General features: G+C 35.7%; 1 protein-coding gene and 1 long non-coding RNA gene across 5 annotated transcripts; both read left to right on the forward strand.

Annotated features, from left to right (window-relative positions):
- Positions 1 to 1,724: 1,724 nt before the first annotated feature.
- On the forward strand, positions 1,725 to 3,561 carry LOC124436123 (dual specificity protein phosphatase 19-like; the record flags this gene model as incomplete). Its single annotated transcript, XM_046986049.1, is given in 6 exon segments — positions 1,725 to 1,751; positions 2,237 to 2,284; positions 2,371 to 2,592; positions 2,674 to 2,795; positions 3,292 to 3,300; positions 3,303 to 3,561. Coding segments are annotated over 6 exon segments (624 nt in total), but the record flags the coding sequence as incomplete, so codon positions are not given.
- Positions 3,562 to 4,884: 1,323 nt separating this feature from the next.
- Positions 4,885 to 12,993, forward strand: LOC124435874. 4 transcript variants are annotated; one of them, XR_006945196.1, is made up of 11 exons: positions 4,885 to 5,326; positions 8,795 to 8,889; positions 9,190 to 9,267; positions 9,348 to 9,381; positions 9,943 to 9,980; positions 10,300 to 10,366; positions 10,429 to 10,468; positions 10,683 to 10,723; positions 10,902 to 11,029; positions 11,229 to 11,317; positions 12,355 to 12,993. It is a non-coding gene; the product is annotated as an uncharacterized LOC124435874 (long non-coding RNA). The 4 variants fall into 4 exon arrangements; XR_006945198.1 differs by having other exon boundaries at positions 4,886 to 5,326; positions 9,943 to 9,988; positions 11,229 to 11,322; XR_006945195.1 differs by having other exon boundaries at positions 4,886 to 5,326; positions 9,943 to 9,988.
- Positions 12,994 to 16,909: the final 3,916 nt, after the last annotated feature.

Consider the following 16,909-nt stretch of genomic DNA (forward strand, 5'->3'; position numbering starts at 1 on the left):
GAGAACTTATGAGGAAAATATCTTGAACTAGGAGAGCAAAAGAACGAAATTCAGAAATTCTATAATCATGTTGCTGGTTCTTGAGCCAAGATATTAGAAAATGGATTGTTATTGACAACCATGGATCTACTACTGAACAGAACTACATTAATTTCCAATTGAAAATACTATTTCTTAAATCAAAGTGCATTGGTTTCTCTGACATAACACTTTTCTTATTGCTGCATGAAGGCAAACCTGTTGAAATAATTATAATGTAGGTGAAGATATTTAGCATGTTGTATAATTGTTATTATACAGACATTATTTATAATATTATGGCCTTGTGTAATGTATGTCAAGAACTTATTAATTCTCAAAAATGCTAACCTTCTTGCACTACTTTTCTTTTGTGTCCTTACAAATTACAGTTACCTATACTAATTTTTTCTAGGTTCGAACAACTTGACAAATTTTGAATTTTACATTATGCCTTTGAATTGTTCTTTTTGTCTTTTGGTAAAATATCAGTGAATGACTTAAAATCAAGTTTATCTAAAATAGTATTTTGTACAAAGTAACTACACATAATTGAAAAGTCTCATGTTGAAGACAGATGTCGCCTTTTACTAGATTGCTACTCTTATTCTTTTAAATGATATCGAATTCTTCAAAAGACATAAAAGTTCTTTGCCATCAATTTTGCTTCTTCCACATTCAACTTCATTGCAACCAATGCATCTTATGTGAATTTTAATCACCTGGAATTGAAAACATATGGATTTTGTCAGATGATGCAGTACTGTATTTAATGTTTCATGCATGTCATGATAAGCTTTTCTTGAGCAAATATTTCAAGGTAGGAGCAAAATTTGGCACATTATTGAACAAAGTAGTTTTTATCTTGATTTTGATGTACTAACCTGTTTACTACACTGTGTAACAAACAATTCATTTACAGAAACACCAGATGGCATTTATAAAAATTTTAGCATAAAGCAAACCTTTACACACCATCAACAGCTAGCTGTTTAATACAGGTATTTTTTATTGTACGACATGTACCAAAGAGCTCATTAATTAATCCTGCACTGCATTTGATTTCAATACAGCTCTGTCCTTAATATTTGCTTCATATTTTCAGAAAAATATCATGAAAAAATCCTCCATTTCAACTCAGTTGAAACAAGGAGTTTTAAGATATGCATATCTCGATAAGAACTGGTTGCTTTGCCTCGTCTAGCAAGCGATTAAGTAAAGAACAAATAAGACTGGATAAACATAACTTAAATTATAACTTAGGAGTAAAAACATTCACAAAATATATGCCATCACACTTCAAGTATTGACTTAAAACAAAACACTGAACACTTTAAATAGTAAACAATCTTACGTTGCTTACCAGTGTCATGAAATGTTTCCTTTTCTGGCATTACTTCAGCATCCGTATACCAAACAAGTTTGCAGCATGTTTTAAAGATAAAAATTCTAAAGTTTTTGTGCTTGGCATTGATATTTTATATAATCGCAATTGTGGTTGTCAAATCCGGGTGGGCGAAAAAAATTTCATTTTATGAGCCCGCGTCTTTCCGCTGACTTTGACAACCAAAATCCGCCATGTTTTTGACCACGCGGCCGCGCGCTAATAATTTATAGCAATTTGGTTGACGTTTCCCCTCCAGGTCTTATAGAACTCAATGGTCCCTATACATTCATAAGGTCTCCATGTTATGAACTGTCACTGAATCACGTGTTTGTTTCTTTGTATTGAGGTAGGTACGCTCTATATACGTGCATTTTGTGGTGTACAAAATATTAACGTATGTTCAATTGCCTATAATATCAACAGTGTGATTTTGTTTTTCTTTAATGTGCATCCCCCCCCCCTTCCTTTAATCTTTCTGGTTGCTACTTGACCTTGGTTAATTTAGTGAAACCTCGATATATCTTCATTTTATGGAAGCAAATTTGATGCACCGATGTCATTTCTACGTGTTATATCTCTCAAACAATGAACATGCTCACGTAAACATGCATAATTACAAAATCATATAGTTTCACACTACACACCATCTTTAGTTCAGAAAAGAACGGATACAGACGATTTCGTCACACTAATTATTATACATTGTTTATACTCGTACTTTATCCTTAAAATATTATTCAAATGTGCGGATAAAATTGTCGAAATGGTCAAATTTTCCATTACTGGGAAGTGAGAATGAGTTTTGCTGATGAAATATTTGTTAAAACATAGCAACTGAAGCACGTCTCGACTGTCTCAACTCATACTGATGGCACAAAGGTATTAGTTTTTAATTTGTATGAATGTACTTGGTAGTGTGTTTGATTAATAAAAGTAGATTTAAACCTTTTTGCTTCTTTGTTCAGGTTTTAACAAGCAACTTGACTTGTGGGGACAAAGTCTGTGCAGTAATTGGTAAAGTCGATGGTTATTGCATAGATACAAGTATTGACGACAAGATATATCATGTAGCAGACAACTTGTACATTTCTTCACAAGATGGAGCTTGTAATCTTGAACATTTAAGGCTGCACAAAATTACTCATATTGTTAATGTTGCCACAGGAATTGTAAATCAATTTCCAAATGTGAGTATAACTTATATGGTGGATTTCAAATTTTAGCCTAGGCTCTTGTGTTTATGTCAAAATTTTGATTTTTTCTCTCAGGAGTTTCAGTACAAAACAGTAGAAATTTTGGATTTACCTGACACAAGAATAGATCAGCATTTTGCTGAGCTGTCCTCATTCATTGAAAAGGGACTGGAGGATGGAAAGGTTTTGGTTCATTGGTAAGTGTAAAATGGCAATGGCCATTGATATTCTTAATGTGTGTGTATTGTGAAGGTTATTATGGTAAGATTTTAGGTTTTCAAATGAATGAATTAAACTTTGAATATTTTTATTATTACATGTTGATTTTTAACGTACTTAGCAATAATTATTTACTTTGAACTTGACTCTGCATGAAGATGACTACATCTGAGGACGTCAAAACATCAGTCAACATCAACTGAATTAACCTGAATGATCAATACATACAAACATGTAGGTTTTTCTACATGCTTTTCAACGCAATATATGTTCTCATGGAAGATATTAATTTGATTACAAAAAACAAATGCTGAACCAGCATGTTCACTGTTAACTTGTTGAAATGTTAATTAAAGCCTGCGTTTCATATTGGAGGCATAGGTAACTTATAGATGATGGCCATTAAACTAAAAATTGTTGCTTATGCAGCAAAAAATTTTCAGCCAATGAAATGATTTTCCTTTAAATGTCCAGCAATGCAGGGGGGTGTCCAGGTCTTCGACTGTTGTCATTGCTTACCTTATGAAATCTAAGAATATTGGGTTAGATGATGCATTTCATTTGGTAAAGAAAGCACGACCAACAGTAAAACCTAATGAAGGTTTTTGGAGGCAGCTGAAGGAATATGATTTATTATTAAGACAATCAAACAATCCAAGTGATGGAAGAACCAACAAATAATGGTAAAGCATTCTTGTATAATGGTTGAATATGCACATGAGCCAAGTGAAAGGACCAAAATCAATGGTGCGTGTACAACATGCACATGACCCATGTGAAATGAAGAACAAAATATAATGGTGAACCATTCCTATATGATAATAAAACATACAGCAAAATAAACAATGTAACCCAATAAGGTTATTGTATACAATGTTTGATGTTTCCTGAAACCCAATAGTCATCGGTTGTTGTTTTTGAATACTTAGTAAACTCAACTTCTACCATAACCCTCCCTTGGCTAACTTTATTTTTAGAATTGGGTAGAAAAGATACAAGATGAATATGAAAACCATAATAGTCTTTACATAATGATATATTTAAGTTCTAATATTTTATCTCTATAAATCTTCAGCTGGAGAGCACAATCTGATTGCTTACTTTGACAAATGTTATCACCTGTCATGATTAATCTGTATAAATATTTCCTTGGATCTGTTATCATAGATATTTTATAGCAATACAGCTCTAAGTAAAATTATTTGCTCCTTTTGTTTATTTCTTATATCTTCATCTTTAAAAAATTTTGGGTATGGAGGTCAGTTAAAGAGGTTGTGTGGAACAGACTGACATTTATAGTCCATTGATGTCACATGTAGAAGAATCCTTCATGTTAACATCTCGGAAGTTTCAAACACATTGACAAATAAAATATGATCACAGCTCCAAAGAACGAGCCAGACTGCATGGAAATTCCTGCCCATCGCAGATGACGTTTTCCTTCTTTCTGCATCCAAGTTGAAATTGCAACTTTAGTGTAGGTGACTATGGCAACACTTAACACATTCATTGTGACCTAAATATTAAATTATGAAATACATTAATTAACATAAGAAATTTCTTCACGTGATTAACAAGATCAAGAAAACTTTCGTTATACACTTACAATGATAATTGCACCAATATTGTTCTCCGTCAATGGTGGATCAGAACTGAGAGATGCGATGCACACAATATAAGTTACAAAACTGCTATACACCATACTTAGTAATCCAATGAACAGAACTTAAGTTGTCGGAACCCAATGAAACAGTAAACTTGAGCAAGGGTTGGCAACATTGGATAAAATAAGCGTATAATAAAAGATATTGTTGCCGTAAGGTATACAGGCAAACGGTTGAATTGAAGGGATGACACCATTGCTTAATGCATTAATCCATATTTGAATCAGCAACAAGAATGCAACTTGTTTGGGTTTCTTTATATCAGTGCATTGTGTTTGTGTCTCGCCATCGCTTACGGATTCTTCGTTTCCGTTATTGCTTTCCAGATGGAATTCTTGACTGGAGTCGACGGCTAAAGCCTCGCGGGGAATTTTAGTTTTATCAAGAAAAATGAATAATTATTCTTAAAATGTAAAAAGCACCGTTTATGTTGTAAATTTTGTTTTTGTTTCACTTTCAATATTTATCCGGTCCTAGTCTTTCTTCCAGTAGACCGTGATATAAATGTAGTTTTGATGGATGGAAACCATTATGAAAACGACTTGATTATGACCGCACGAAATTTGAGAATTTAAGCGAGCAATGTTTTTAAAATATTTGTTACTTCACTTCAAATTTTGAATATCGGAGCAAAATTTTCTGCCTATGTTAAAGATATACAGATATATAGAGTTGTAGTGAAGGTGAATGGCATCGAAAAGAAAGCGAGAAGTCCCAAAGAAGGTTGGCAGAGTCAAAGGAATTAAACTGCACATTTTGCCCTATTACGGTATTAAATACATCCATGTCGATTGATGAGCAAGAAAATAAATTAAACGATTCTACAGCAGATTTTCTACTCCAAGGTAAATTTGTGAACAAAATTGTGTATTATCATTGACTGTTCATGGAATTATTAAGGATAAAAATAATAATAAATTTGAAATCAGCTGTTGATTTAATTCAAACCTCCCATGTTGTTATTATTTTCAAAACCGTATTTTGTACCCCCGAAGAAATTTTGGAGTACACCCTAAACTGAGGTGTATATCATCGAGATTACGTCTGCTTTGACCTAAAAAAATTTTACATGGTTTTGTCTACAAATAATGCACAAGAATTAAGTCTATACATTAAGTATTAAAAAACACTTGAGAAAAACGACGATTTTTTTGAAAGCAAACATGTTTCGACATTATCAGAATGCCATCTTCAGTGCAGAATGGTTAGTGTTAAGTAATATGATACGTAATATGATATGAATAAATTAATTACAATGAATAGGATTATGATTTAGTTACAAAATTATAAAATATTTATAAAAAGGAAAAGAACAATAAGTATTAAGAACTTATAACAAAAAATATTATTATAAAGTAAATATAGTGTTGTAGTGGTGAACGTGGATATTTAAATCGAGATTAGTTTTATTAATGTGTAGAGCCTCCTTGATTTTGAGTGAGAAAGTTGATTGATCAGTGTCGATGATTTTAAAACAGGAAGGTGAGAATTTGTTTTTACATGAAGGAGAGGCTTGAAGATGTTTGTAGATAGTGGAGTTTTTGTCTGTGTGAGTATGTTCCTTTACCCTGGTAGTTAATTGGCGAGAAGTTTCACCAATCAACAAACAAACAAACAACATTTATATACCGGCTAGTATTAATCCCCGCCAGGGGGGTTGACCGGTCCATGAATTTTTCCACGCCACACGTCTCTATCTCTCGCCATATCTCTCGTTATACCCATCGCCTTCATATCACTGTTCACAGCATCCATCCATCTCTTTCTCGGTCTACCTCGTTTGCGGACTCCATCAACATTCATATGCAACGTTCTTCGAATTTCAGCACTTTCTTCCCTCCTTTCCACATGCCCAAACCACCTCAAACGCTGGCGCCTTACCCATTCTCGATACACTCAACACCAACTCTTTCTAATCTCTTCACTTCGAATCCTATCCATCAACGTTACACCACACATCATCCTGCATTCTCCTTTCCGTCGACGCCAATCTTCTCGGGTCCTCTGCTTTCGGCGCCCAACACCTGCTCCATATCCCAAAACACTTCTAACACATGCCTTATACAATTCTCCTTCTGCTTCAACGAAGTCGACTTTCCGCACAACATTCCCGACAATCTCTAAAACTCCACCACTGCTTGAACTCTGTTCCTCACCGCTTGCTCTCGCACTCTCCACCATCATTTAACACATCGCCCAGATATTTAAACTCCGATACACCTTCCAAACTCACGTCACCCAGTTCAAACCGTTCAATCGCGACTCGCCCACCACTTCGACACGTCCCGCACTCAAAATCAGCTACTCTTGTCAATGCACCACGGACACCTGAACATCTTCCATGAACCCACTTACCCATTTCCCACATTATCGAATTCACCCAACTCTTTTCCCACACACCACATGGCCATTTATCACTGTCCTTCACCTCCACCTGCCTCGAGCATCTCATGCCCTTCGTCTTTGCCTCATTCACTTTCAGTCCCTTGACTTCTATTGCCGTTTCTTTCCATTCTCGGTACCATTCCATGACTTTCTGCTTTCACACCAAGACAATGTCATCTGCCTACAACAAACACCAGCATCCTCTTTTCTTCTCACTTCCTCTGTCAGTACATCCATCACACAAGCAAACAGTAACGGCGACAAGACTGAACCTTGATGAACACCAACTTTACCTCAAAACACCAGATCTAGCACCTTCCTCCGTAACCACCGCCTCTACACCTTCATAAGTCTCCATAACTGCCCGAACCATATTTCTGTCACACCTTTCTACGCAGCGCGTACTCGATCACCTTTCGGAACTCTATCAAACGCCTTCTCCAAATCTACAAACACCATATACAATTCTCTGTCCTTCTCCGAAAATTTCTCCTGCAGCTGCCTCAACACAAAACACGCATCCGTCGTTCCTTCCCCGGTATGAATCCATACTGCTTTCCCCATCCGAACAACTAACCTCAACCTTCTTTCAAACACTTCTACTATCTTCAACGCATGCTCCATCAGCTTAATAGTCCTGTAATTCCCACATACCGTCGCTGCTCCTTTCCTTTGTACAGCGGGACCACTAGACTCTTTCTCCATGTACTCGGGCATCTTTGAGCCCCTCAAAACCTCGTTCGCTACATTACACAACTCTTCACGCATAGTTCATTGTCCAACATTTCGCTACCCACTTCACTCCTGGTTCCGTCGCTCTTTCATCTTGCGCAGAGCCGCCGCCACCTCATCAACAGTCACTATTTCCCACGGCCCAAAACTTCATCCGCTTCCTTAACTTCCATCATTCTCTACATTCATCAAACGGTCACAGTACGCCCTTCTTGGTTCTAACCTGTCTCCACACCTTCAACCCCATCGTGGTTCTGCACGCCGGAGCACCAAAATATCGTTCCTTGCTCTTTTAGCAGTTCTAAACAACAACGCCATTCTCCTGCATTTTTACGAGAAGCTCTTTCTGATGTCTTTCTATCGCTTTAGCCACCTCCTTTCGCGCCTTTTTCTTGAATCGGATGTAATCGATCCTATCTGCTTCAGTCCGCGACTTTCTCCACCTTTTAAATGCCAACTTCTTCGCGCCAATCACTTCGCTGACTCGTTGATCCCACCACCATGCCTGTTCTTCTACTACACCGCCTTTACTTCTACAACATACCTTCTCCGCTGCCTTTAAAACACCAATATAGCGGGAAGTTTCACCAATATAGCGGGAATTACATCCCGCACATGAAAATTGATAAACTACCATAGATTTGGAAAGTTCGGGAAGTGGGTCTTTAAACGAAAATAAAGATTTTATTTTAAAAGGTGTGAAAGTAAGTTTAACGTCAATGTCAGTGCAGTAGCGTTTAATGATTTGTGTGAGTTTGCGTTGTGTGTGTCGTGAGTAATCACCTATGTAAGGTAGTTTGAAATAACGTTTATTTAAATATCCACGTTCACCACTACAACACTATATTTACTTCATAATATTTTTTGTTATAAGTTCTTAATACTTATTTTTCTTTTCCTTTTTGTAAATATTTTATATTTTTGTAACTAAATCATAATCCTATTCATTGTAATTAATTTATTCATATCATATTACATATCATATTACTTAACACTAACCATTCTGCACTGAAGATGGCATTCTGATAATGTTGAAACATGTTTGCTTTCAAAAAAATTGTCGTTTTTCTCAAGTGTTTTTTAAAATTGCTGCTAATTAGAAATTATGGTAACATTAAGTATTGTTATGGATAAAATAACCAATCATCCGCTGAAGATGTTTGTTATTTTAAGCATATGTATTTGTATTTCTACAGTACAGAACAGGCGTGAAAGAATATTAAAATGCATTTAAAAAGCCAAAGCACAGACTGCAAATGCTTATAAGAGTCCAAGCATTGAAGTTGTTAAGGTATTGAAATTATATTGGATTATCTTATCTTGTAAATGACTTATATGGCTCACCACCATATAAACGTCTGTGTCATACATCAAGAGATAAGTAGGTCCAATGTAAATGACTTATATGGCTCACCACCATATAAACGTCTGTGTCATACATCAAGAGATAAGTAGGTCCAATGTAAATTAAACCAACTATTTACTTGTCACTTTTAGAGTTGCATGTGAAAAAGAATACAGTTTTTAGTCTGTTAGGAGTACTGTATGCTGTTTTGTTTGTGATGAAATAATACAATGTTTGGTATTTTAGGACAAGTCTTTCATTACCTAAGCACAACCAGTGGTGTCTAAACTAGATCCCATCCTTCAAGATCATTGGCATATCCAGGTTTGCAAGTTTTTTTCCAGCTTTTCCACTACATCAATATATCATTCCATGTCTTGAAATGTTGTTTTTACCTTTTTCAGAATGTACGCCAAATGAAATTTAAAGAATTTCTAAGTGAGTACAGTGTTTAGTCAAACAACCTGGCTGAAAAATCTGATATGGAATAACATTTGCAAATCTTGCTGTTTTTGAGAAATTCTGTTACACCATTGATGTCTCTATAAACTTGGGGCACCTGTGTCACTACCTTGAAAATAATTAACTAATTGGTGACTAAAATATAGAATGCAAACAGATAGCATATTATGTACATACTTAACATTTATATCATCACATATTTGTAAAAAGAGTTTCATTGGGACAATAATCTCATTCTATGTAACTTGTGGTTCCTGGCAGATTTTCAGAGGTTTTTGAATTTTATGATTCAAGGCAAAAAAATTGCAAAGTAATTTTCACATTATAACTCAACCAATACCTTCAATACTCAGTAACATAAGGCCCTCGCTGGCCTTTCCGTCGTCTTCTTAAAAACAGCTAATTATATCATTTTGCATGGCAATTTTAGCGAATACATAATTAATTTATGTGCGTTCCGTTTTTTGGGACACCTGTAGATGGACCTCTTCTGGTATCAGTTACTCTTCCTATGATAGAATTTTTTTCTTTTTATAGACAACGCAGGAAATGTTGATTGAGCCATTACTGCGCAGGTGCCTACGTACGTAGACAATCCTTTAAGTCTGTGAATGTGACACATTTGGACGAGCTCATTGATTTGTTCTCTGACGTACAGAGAATTTGTTCATGAAAGTGAAATTTGTTTTAATACTTGTAAAACACTTTACTGTCTCCGAGATCTTGTATTTTTAACAAAGACTACGTACGATGTGTTGATCTTTTGACACTCTCAAATTATTTAGCATTGATGAAATATCGGAGACGAGTCTTCGATACAAAGTTTCCAAAGCATGACAGACTTCATTTGCCACAATTTGTTTACCACCTTTCCGTGATTTTGTTTGTTGCTAGGTGACAGCGTACATAACAGAGCTTCAGGATCAGGATCAGTGACTGACAACATGTCTGTTAAGTCAAGGTTAGGATGAACTGTTATAATTTGTGTTTGTCAGCAACCATATGTGATGTTTTGTCTTCCAGAGTGGCGGACGCTGAAGGAGGGAGAAAGTCACTATCTTACGTACGTATATTGATAATTTTATATTTGATAAAGAATGAGTAAAACAAAGAGTTACGACACCATGTAAAATGATCGAAATTATTTGACACAATCCTCCCCGTAAAGAATTTCGTCAATTGACTAGAACTATTTTCCAAAATATACAACCGTTCATTGCTAAGAAGTGTTGTTTTATTTCTTTATAAAACACAGAGTTTTATTTTTTTACTTTTAGAATGCCATTATCAAATCTCTCTTGTAAAATCAATAGCTCAGGTAGGATAATGGTCAGTTGTGGTTAACCATCATTTTAAAGCCTGCTCCCCAATCACCCCATAACCCGCGCATACTTGTTCCTTATCCCCCAACTGCAAAAATTCTTCTTCATACTTTTTGTAAATATCGTAATATCAGGGAACGTAAGTATGGATCAAATAGAAAGTTTTATTTATAGATTTTGAAATATGAGTCAACAAAACTTCTACTACAATCTGTGTCGTTATTTCGCTATGAAACTTTACAAAAACTTCGCTCGTGAATTGTTCGTGTTAACAGTATGAGAGCTCCAAAACCTGGGGAGAGGTTTGTCATTCATATTACGTAAAGTCTTGTTCTTAACCAAAACTCACATAGCCACAATCACCTTCACCACCATTATCTTTATCACACATTAACCCTCACCATCATTTTTTATCCCATACCATCATCATCTTAATCCTCCAATCACCCTCACCACGTCCTTTATCCACATTACTCATTTTCATTATCCGTTCCTACTTAGAGTGATACCTAAGACTGGATCACCGCTGACCAATGATGTTGCGCCCTTGGACAATAATGCTCCGAAGGGCATCATACTATTAACATGAGGTAAGGTTAGTGATTTCATTTTAGTGCCTACCTTTTTGATTCCTAGTATGAATTGTGTTTCATTTAAGAAATAAAAGATGTTAACTGTGCTTGCACATGCTTATGCAAACCGAAGAGACCTTTGGAGAACTTGAGAGCAGATCAGTGCAAGCCCGAGACCAAAGATCGACATACTCGAGAGTTCTCACAAACATCTCCGAGGTTTGCATAAGCCAGTGCAAACACGGAAAATATCTTTTATTTCTATTATAAAATAACAACAATGCGAAACAGACGAACATTTTAATTTTTTCTCTTAAATGTATTCATGATCGATTTGCAAATTCTCTCTGACTGGTTGAATGTAATGACTGATTTGATTGGTTGAACTCAGATGTGTTTTGCACAGGCTAATGCAAACACAGCTCTAGACCAATCAGCGCACGCGTTTCATTGTGTTTATTTTATAATGTTTGATGAAAGACCACAGTTGTATGACAGAAGTACAAAGACTCTCATACACACGGGAATTCTAAAATTTTAGAGACCGTACCTAATCATTGGAACATATAAGTACTAGACATTTCTTCATACCAACCTACATGGAATTTGAATTTTTGAAATATTTTACATGACTAACTGCTAGTGATTTGGTCAACTACCTGCAAATTAGTAAGGGTAGAGCACGATCATGTGTGCTCTATGGGATTGAGACACCCTCGCATTACATAAAATTTCACTCACTCGGGCACCGTCTTAGAACAATGCATGGCCAAAGCCAGAAGGGATTACTTATGGTACTGAATTTAAGATGCTGTATTCTTATACAAGTATCTTTAATTTACAGCTGATGATTCTTTTCAACGAGTATTTGAGATGTGTTCCATTTAAAGGCAGGTTTTTGTTCAAAACCTCTCGAAAGTTATAAGCCAGGGGACATCCGATTGGTATAGCTCACAACCTGTTAAATTAAACACGTTCTATAAATATTTACGAACAATGTGCGAGGTAGATTACATTGACATAAATGGTTGAAAATTTTAAATTATTTTGTAAAGGTTACGTGCCCAACAACCCTCTAAGAAAGGAACATTTTCAGTGAAGAACAAACAATAATGTCTCGGACTGGTTATCGAAGCACATCATTGTTAGATGATGCAAAAGGCCAAGTTCTACTCTGGTTATGTCAGTTTTTAAAAGCACTTGAACAACCTGCTCCAGTGGATGCTTCAAGTCCAAAGAAAATTGACGTAGATAAGAAGAAAGAAGTATGTGTTAGTACGACAAATACACGACGTACTTTAAAAGTTATTGAACATGGGAAAACACGTATGTTGTTTCATTTTATATAATATACATGTGTTTGCTTTTAATTTTGTGAGCAATTATTAGTTTTTCCAATTTTTTCGTAAGACTTATTTTAGTTTTATCATGAATATATTTACATCATCGAGATGCGTTAGAAACGCGTTAAATTTCATCACCTTGTTAGTTATTCAGAGATGAAATGTAATGTGGAGTTACGACAGTCATTAGTATCCTTTAACCTCATTAATATTTTCTATTTAGAGGATACTAATAAGAAAGTGAACAATAAAAAACAATATCTTGTTAGTATTCTCTATATAGGGAATACAAATTAGATTTACTGAATAACATTGAGCTTTAATTTAAGAATTAAACGAAACTTACCTTAAGTTGAAGTTTGATTTGAATTCTACAAGTCATCAGCGGGGAGTGGAAGAGTTGTACGAGAGAGCATACGCATGCGCAAGTTAGCCAGATTTCAAAGCCAGCCGGAATCCATTGCAAGAGTGGAAGAGTTTGAGGTGGGTAAAATTCAATTTGGGAATTGGCTCTTCACGCTGATGACTTGTAGAATTCAAATCAAACTTCAACTTAAGGTAAGTTTCGTTTAATTCTTAAATTCTACTACGTCATCAGCTATGGTCGTGTCAGAGTTGTACGAGATTTCACAGCAAGCAATGGAGTCAGGATGTAATGTGTATATTAACAAAGTAGTTTGCCTGCAAAAAAGGTTAACAACAGAAAAAGAGATGGTTGCAAATTTTACATACATTGATTATATTTAAAATTTAAATTTTTCCACAAAAGATAACGATTTAGCTAATTTCGTTTTGCCGTAAAATGGTGGAACCTAGATTAAAAGTTTTCTTAATAGGTTTATTGTAAAATGTCTGAAAAGTGGTTGCATTCGACCAGCCAATCGATTCAACAATTTTCGTCATATCCCCTACTTGTGTTGCAGCAAATGAAGCGGATGCAGCTCGAGTGCTGTGACTGCCAAACTCTTTGGTGTCAATACCTGCAGCGTTTAATAATGTTTTACACCAACGTGAGATAGTATTCCGGGAAACCGCTTGATGCGGTTTTATAAAGCTTATTAAAAGTTTTTTACAATTAGAGCTGCGCAATTCGTTAGTTCGTTCAATGTATTCCTTCAGGTGCCGTACAATGCAGAGTTCTGTTTCATGAGGGTAGGCTTCATATGTAATAGGAGCAATGTGATGACCAAGTCTAGTTGTTTTGATTTTTTCTCGGATTGAAAATACACATTTCGATTCAGATAGATCCATGTCGGTTAAATTTAGCAGGTGGATAGTTTGCCCTCGTTTTCCACTTAGTATTAGAAGAAGGAACGTTAATCGAATAGTAAGATCTTTTAATGTTAACTCATGTATAGGGGGTTGTTTCCTTAAGTAATTAAACACAATATTAACATCCCAAATAGAATTGTAGCGTCGGGAATGTAGGTCTTAATTCAAATATACCCTTCATGAATCTTTTCACTAAAGGATGTTGCCCAAATGGAATAGTGTGATTGTTGGTCTGGCATATGGCAGATAATGCACTGCGTGCAGAATTTATAGCAGAGTAAGATAGCCCTGAATGAAAAAGGTTAGTTAAAAATTGAATGATTGTGGTAATAGAGGGATTAAAAAATTCACATTTTGTTGCAACACAAAATTGACTCCATTTAGTTATATAAGTTTGGTATTGGGTTTTTGTTCCCTTTCTCCAAGAGGCCATGATTATCTCTGCTGAACTTGGAGAGACATCTATTGACGTAAGTTGTTGCCTGACACAAGACATATTTTCAACTCTAGCTTTTTTACTAGTGGATGCACTTCTGTTGGTGCAGCTGGTAGTTTGAGCAGGTTTTGCGACGGTGGACAAACATGAGGAGGTTGTAAAAGTATTGGTTCGATTAGGGGATACCAAGGTTGTGTTGGCCAATTTGGTATTACCAAAATGCCTGTGGCTTTTTCCTGTAGAATTTTTTGAACAGTTTGTAAGATGCAGCTGAAAGGAGGGAAACAATAAAAGTTTAAGTTTTTCCACGGGATGGAGAACGCATCAATATATGTTGCCTCAGGGTCTGGTCGATAAGAGCAGTATTGATTAAACTGTTTGTTTAGTCGTGAAGCAAATAAGTCAATTTCAGGCCGGAAATTAAACTTGCTCATGGCAATCTTGATACAAACGGGATTTAACCTCCATTCACCTTCACGGTACAATTTTCTTGACTCTTTATCCGCAATTACAATTTTTGACCCTGGTAAATGTGCGGCAGATATTTTGATTTTGTGCATTATGCAAAATTCCCAGATTTCTAATGCTGTAGTATTTAACATGACACTATGACTAGTGCCCATATTGTTTATGACAAACACTGCAGTACTATTGTCTACCATCATTTTAACATGTTTATTTTTTAGATTAGAAAGAAACGATTTTAGCGCAAATAGTACGGCTTTCATTTCTAGAATATTGATGTGATATTCAGTTTCATGTTTGCACCAGTTTCCTCCAGTGTACTCTTTCCCTAGGGCGGCCCCCCAACCAGTCAGAGATGCATCTGAATAGAGGACGATGTCAACTGGTATAGATAGAATGTATTTAAAAGAGTCCTTTAAATTTTTTAGCCACCATTTCAACTCTGCTTTGGATTCATCGGAAATAATCATAAACGATTCAAAATTGCCTTTGTTTTGTGATAATGCTAAAGTTTTATCTTTCTCAAGCTTTCGATAGTAAAGCGGTCCAAATTCCACTGCTGGAAGGCTTGATACTATATGACCAATTACCTGAGCCACTTCTCTAATCCGAACTTTAGCGGGCGCTAGAATTGCTTTAATAAGGGAGAGCAATTTTTCTTTTTTACTATTTGTAAGTTGAATTGTCATGGTTCGTGAATTTATTAAAAAACCAAGAAAAGTTATTTCTTGTACTGGAATAAATGCAGATTTCAATGGGTTAATGACAAAACCGAGCTTGTCTAATAAAATTAAGGTTTGTATAATTGTGTCAAGGCACTTTTCATAGGAACAGCCTACCAGGAGTAAATCATCGATGTATATAATGACAATGTGACCTTTTACAGGTAATGTGGCCAGAACTGGTTTAAGTAGCTTAGTAAATTTCCTCGGGCAAGAGGAGAGGCCATTAGGAAATGCTGTATATTGGTAAAATTTTCCTTTGTAAAGGAATTTTAAGAACTTTTGAGATTCTGGATGGACAGGTACGCTATAGTAGGCATCTTTTAAATCTAAAGAGGCCATCCAGCAATCTTTGTGATAAGTTTAAGTACAGTGTGGATATTTTCCATCTTAAAATGAAAGTTTTCGACCGATTCATTTAGTTTCTTTAAATTTAAAATCAGGCGGACACCACCATCCTTTTTAGGAGTGGTAAAGATAGGTGATACAAATTCAGTAGAATCAAATTTACTAGGAATAATTACTCCTTTATCTCTCAATGCCTGAATAGCTTCATCGATTTCGCTTCTTCCTTGTTTAGGAAGAGAGTTAGGAGGAGACTGGTGCTGAACTGGTTTAAGACCTTTAAAGAAATTTTGCCCTGAAACCATCTCAAGAATATCGGGGTCTGTAGTAAGCTTTGCCCATTCATTGTGGCATAGTTTAATTTGACCAGCCTGAAATGAATTAACTTTTCTGGTCAAATAAGGTTTAAGTACATGCTCAACAAATTCTGAAAATTGTGTTACCTGATTTTTTAATAACTCTAGTTCTTTGTGAATGTTTTCCGGTTCTGGAAGTTTTGGTTTTCTGGGAGGAACTGTGCCCTCCCTTGTTGGTATAAAAAAGGCTTGCGTGCCTGTGATTGGGTTGATGAAAACCGTTTTGTAAAAATAGTTTGTGCCCGTTGGCCTGGATTGGGTATAAGATTCATTACTGTCTTACTAGAGCTTCGAATATCTTGAGCACATTTTGCTAGGTCTTCCCCAAACAAAAGAGGGCCCACTTTGTGAGTCCTTGCACAGAGCGGTTTAAAATCAGGATGAAGTATGGGCCGAATTGCCTCTTTGCGCTTGTATGAAAGTTCTTTGCATACATGGCCAAATAAAGCAGTTACATCAAGCAGTGTTGGTATAAGAGCTCTATAATTTGGAATTGTCTTATTTTCCCGACATTGTAAAAGGTTGTCAATGCTACTAGCAAGCCCTGATAAACCTTTGATGGTGGAATCTTGTAGATTCGCCATTTTGATATCCCCCTTTTTAGTAAATGGCTTCATTTTTTGCCATATTTCTTGATTTATTCTCGGCACATACATTTGCTCGCAATTTTT

Source organism: Xenia sp. Carnegie-2017, unplaced genomic scaffold (assembly GCF_021976095.1).
Source record: "Xenia sp. Carnegie-2017 unplaced genomic scaffold, XeniaSp_v1 HiC_scaffold_16, whole genome shotgun sequence".
NCBI classification, from domain to species: domain Eukaryota; kingdom Metazoa; phylum Cnidaria; class Anthozoa; order Malacalcyonacea; family Xeniidae; genus Xenia; species Xenia sp. Carnegie-2017.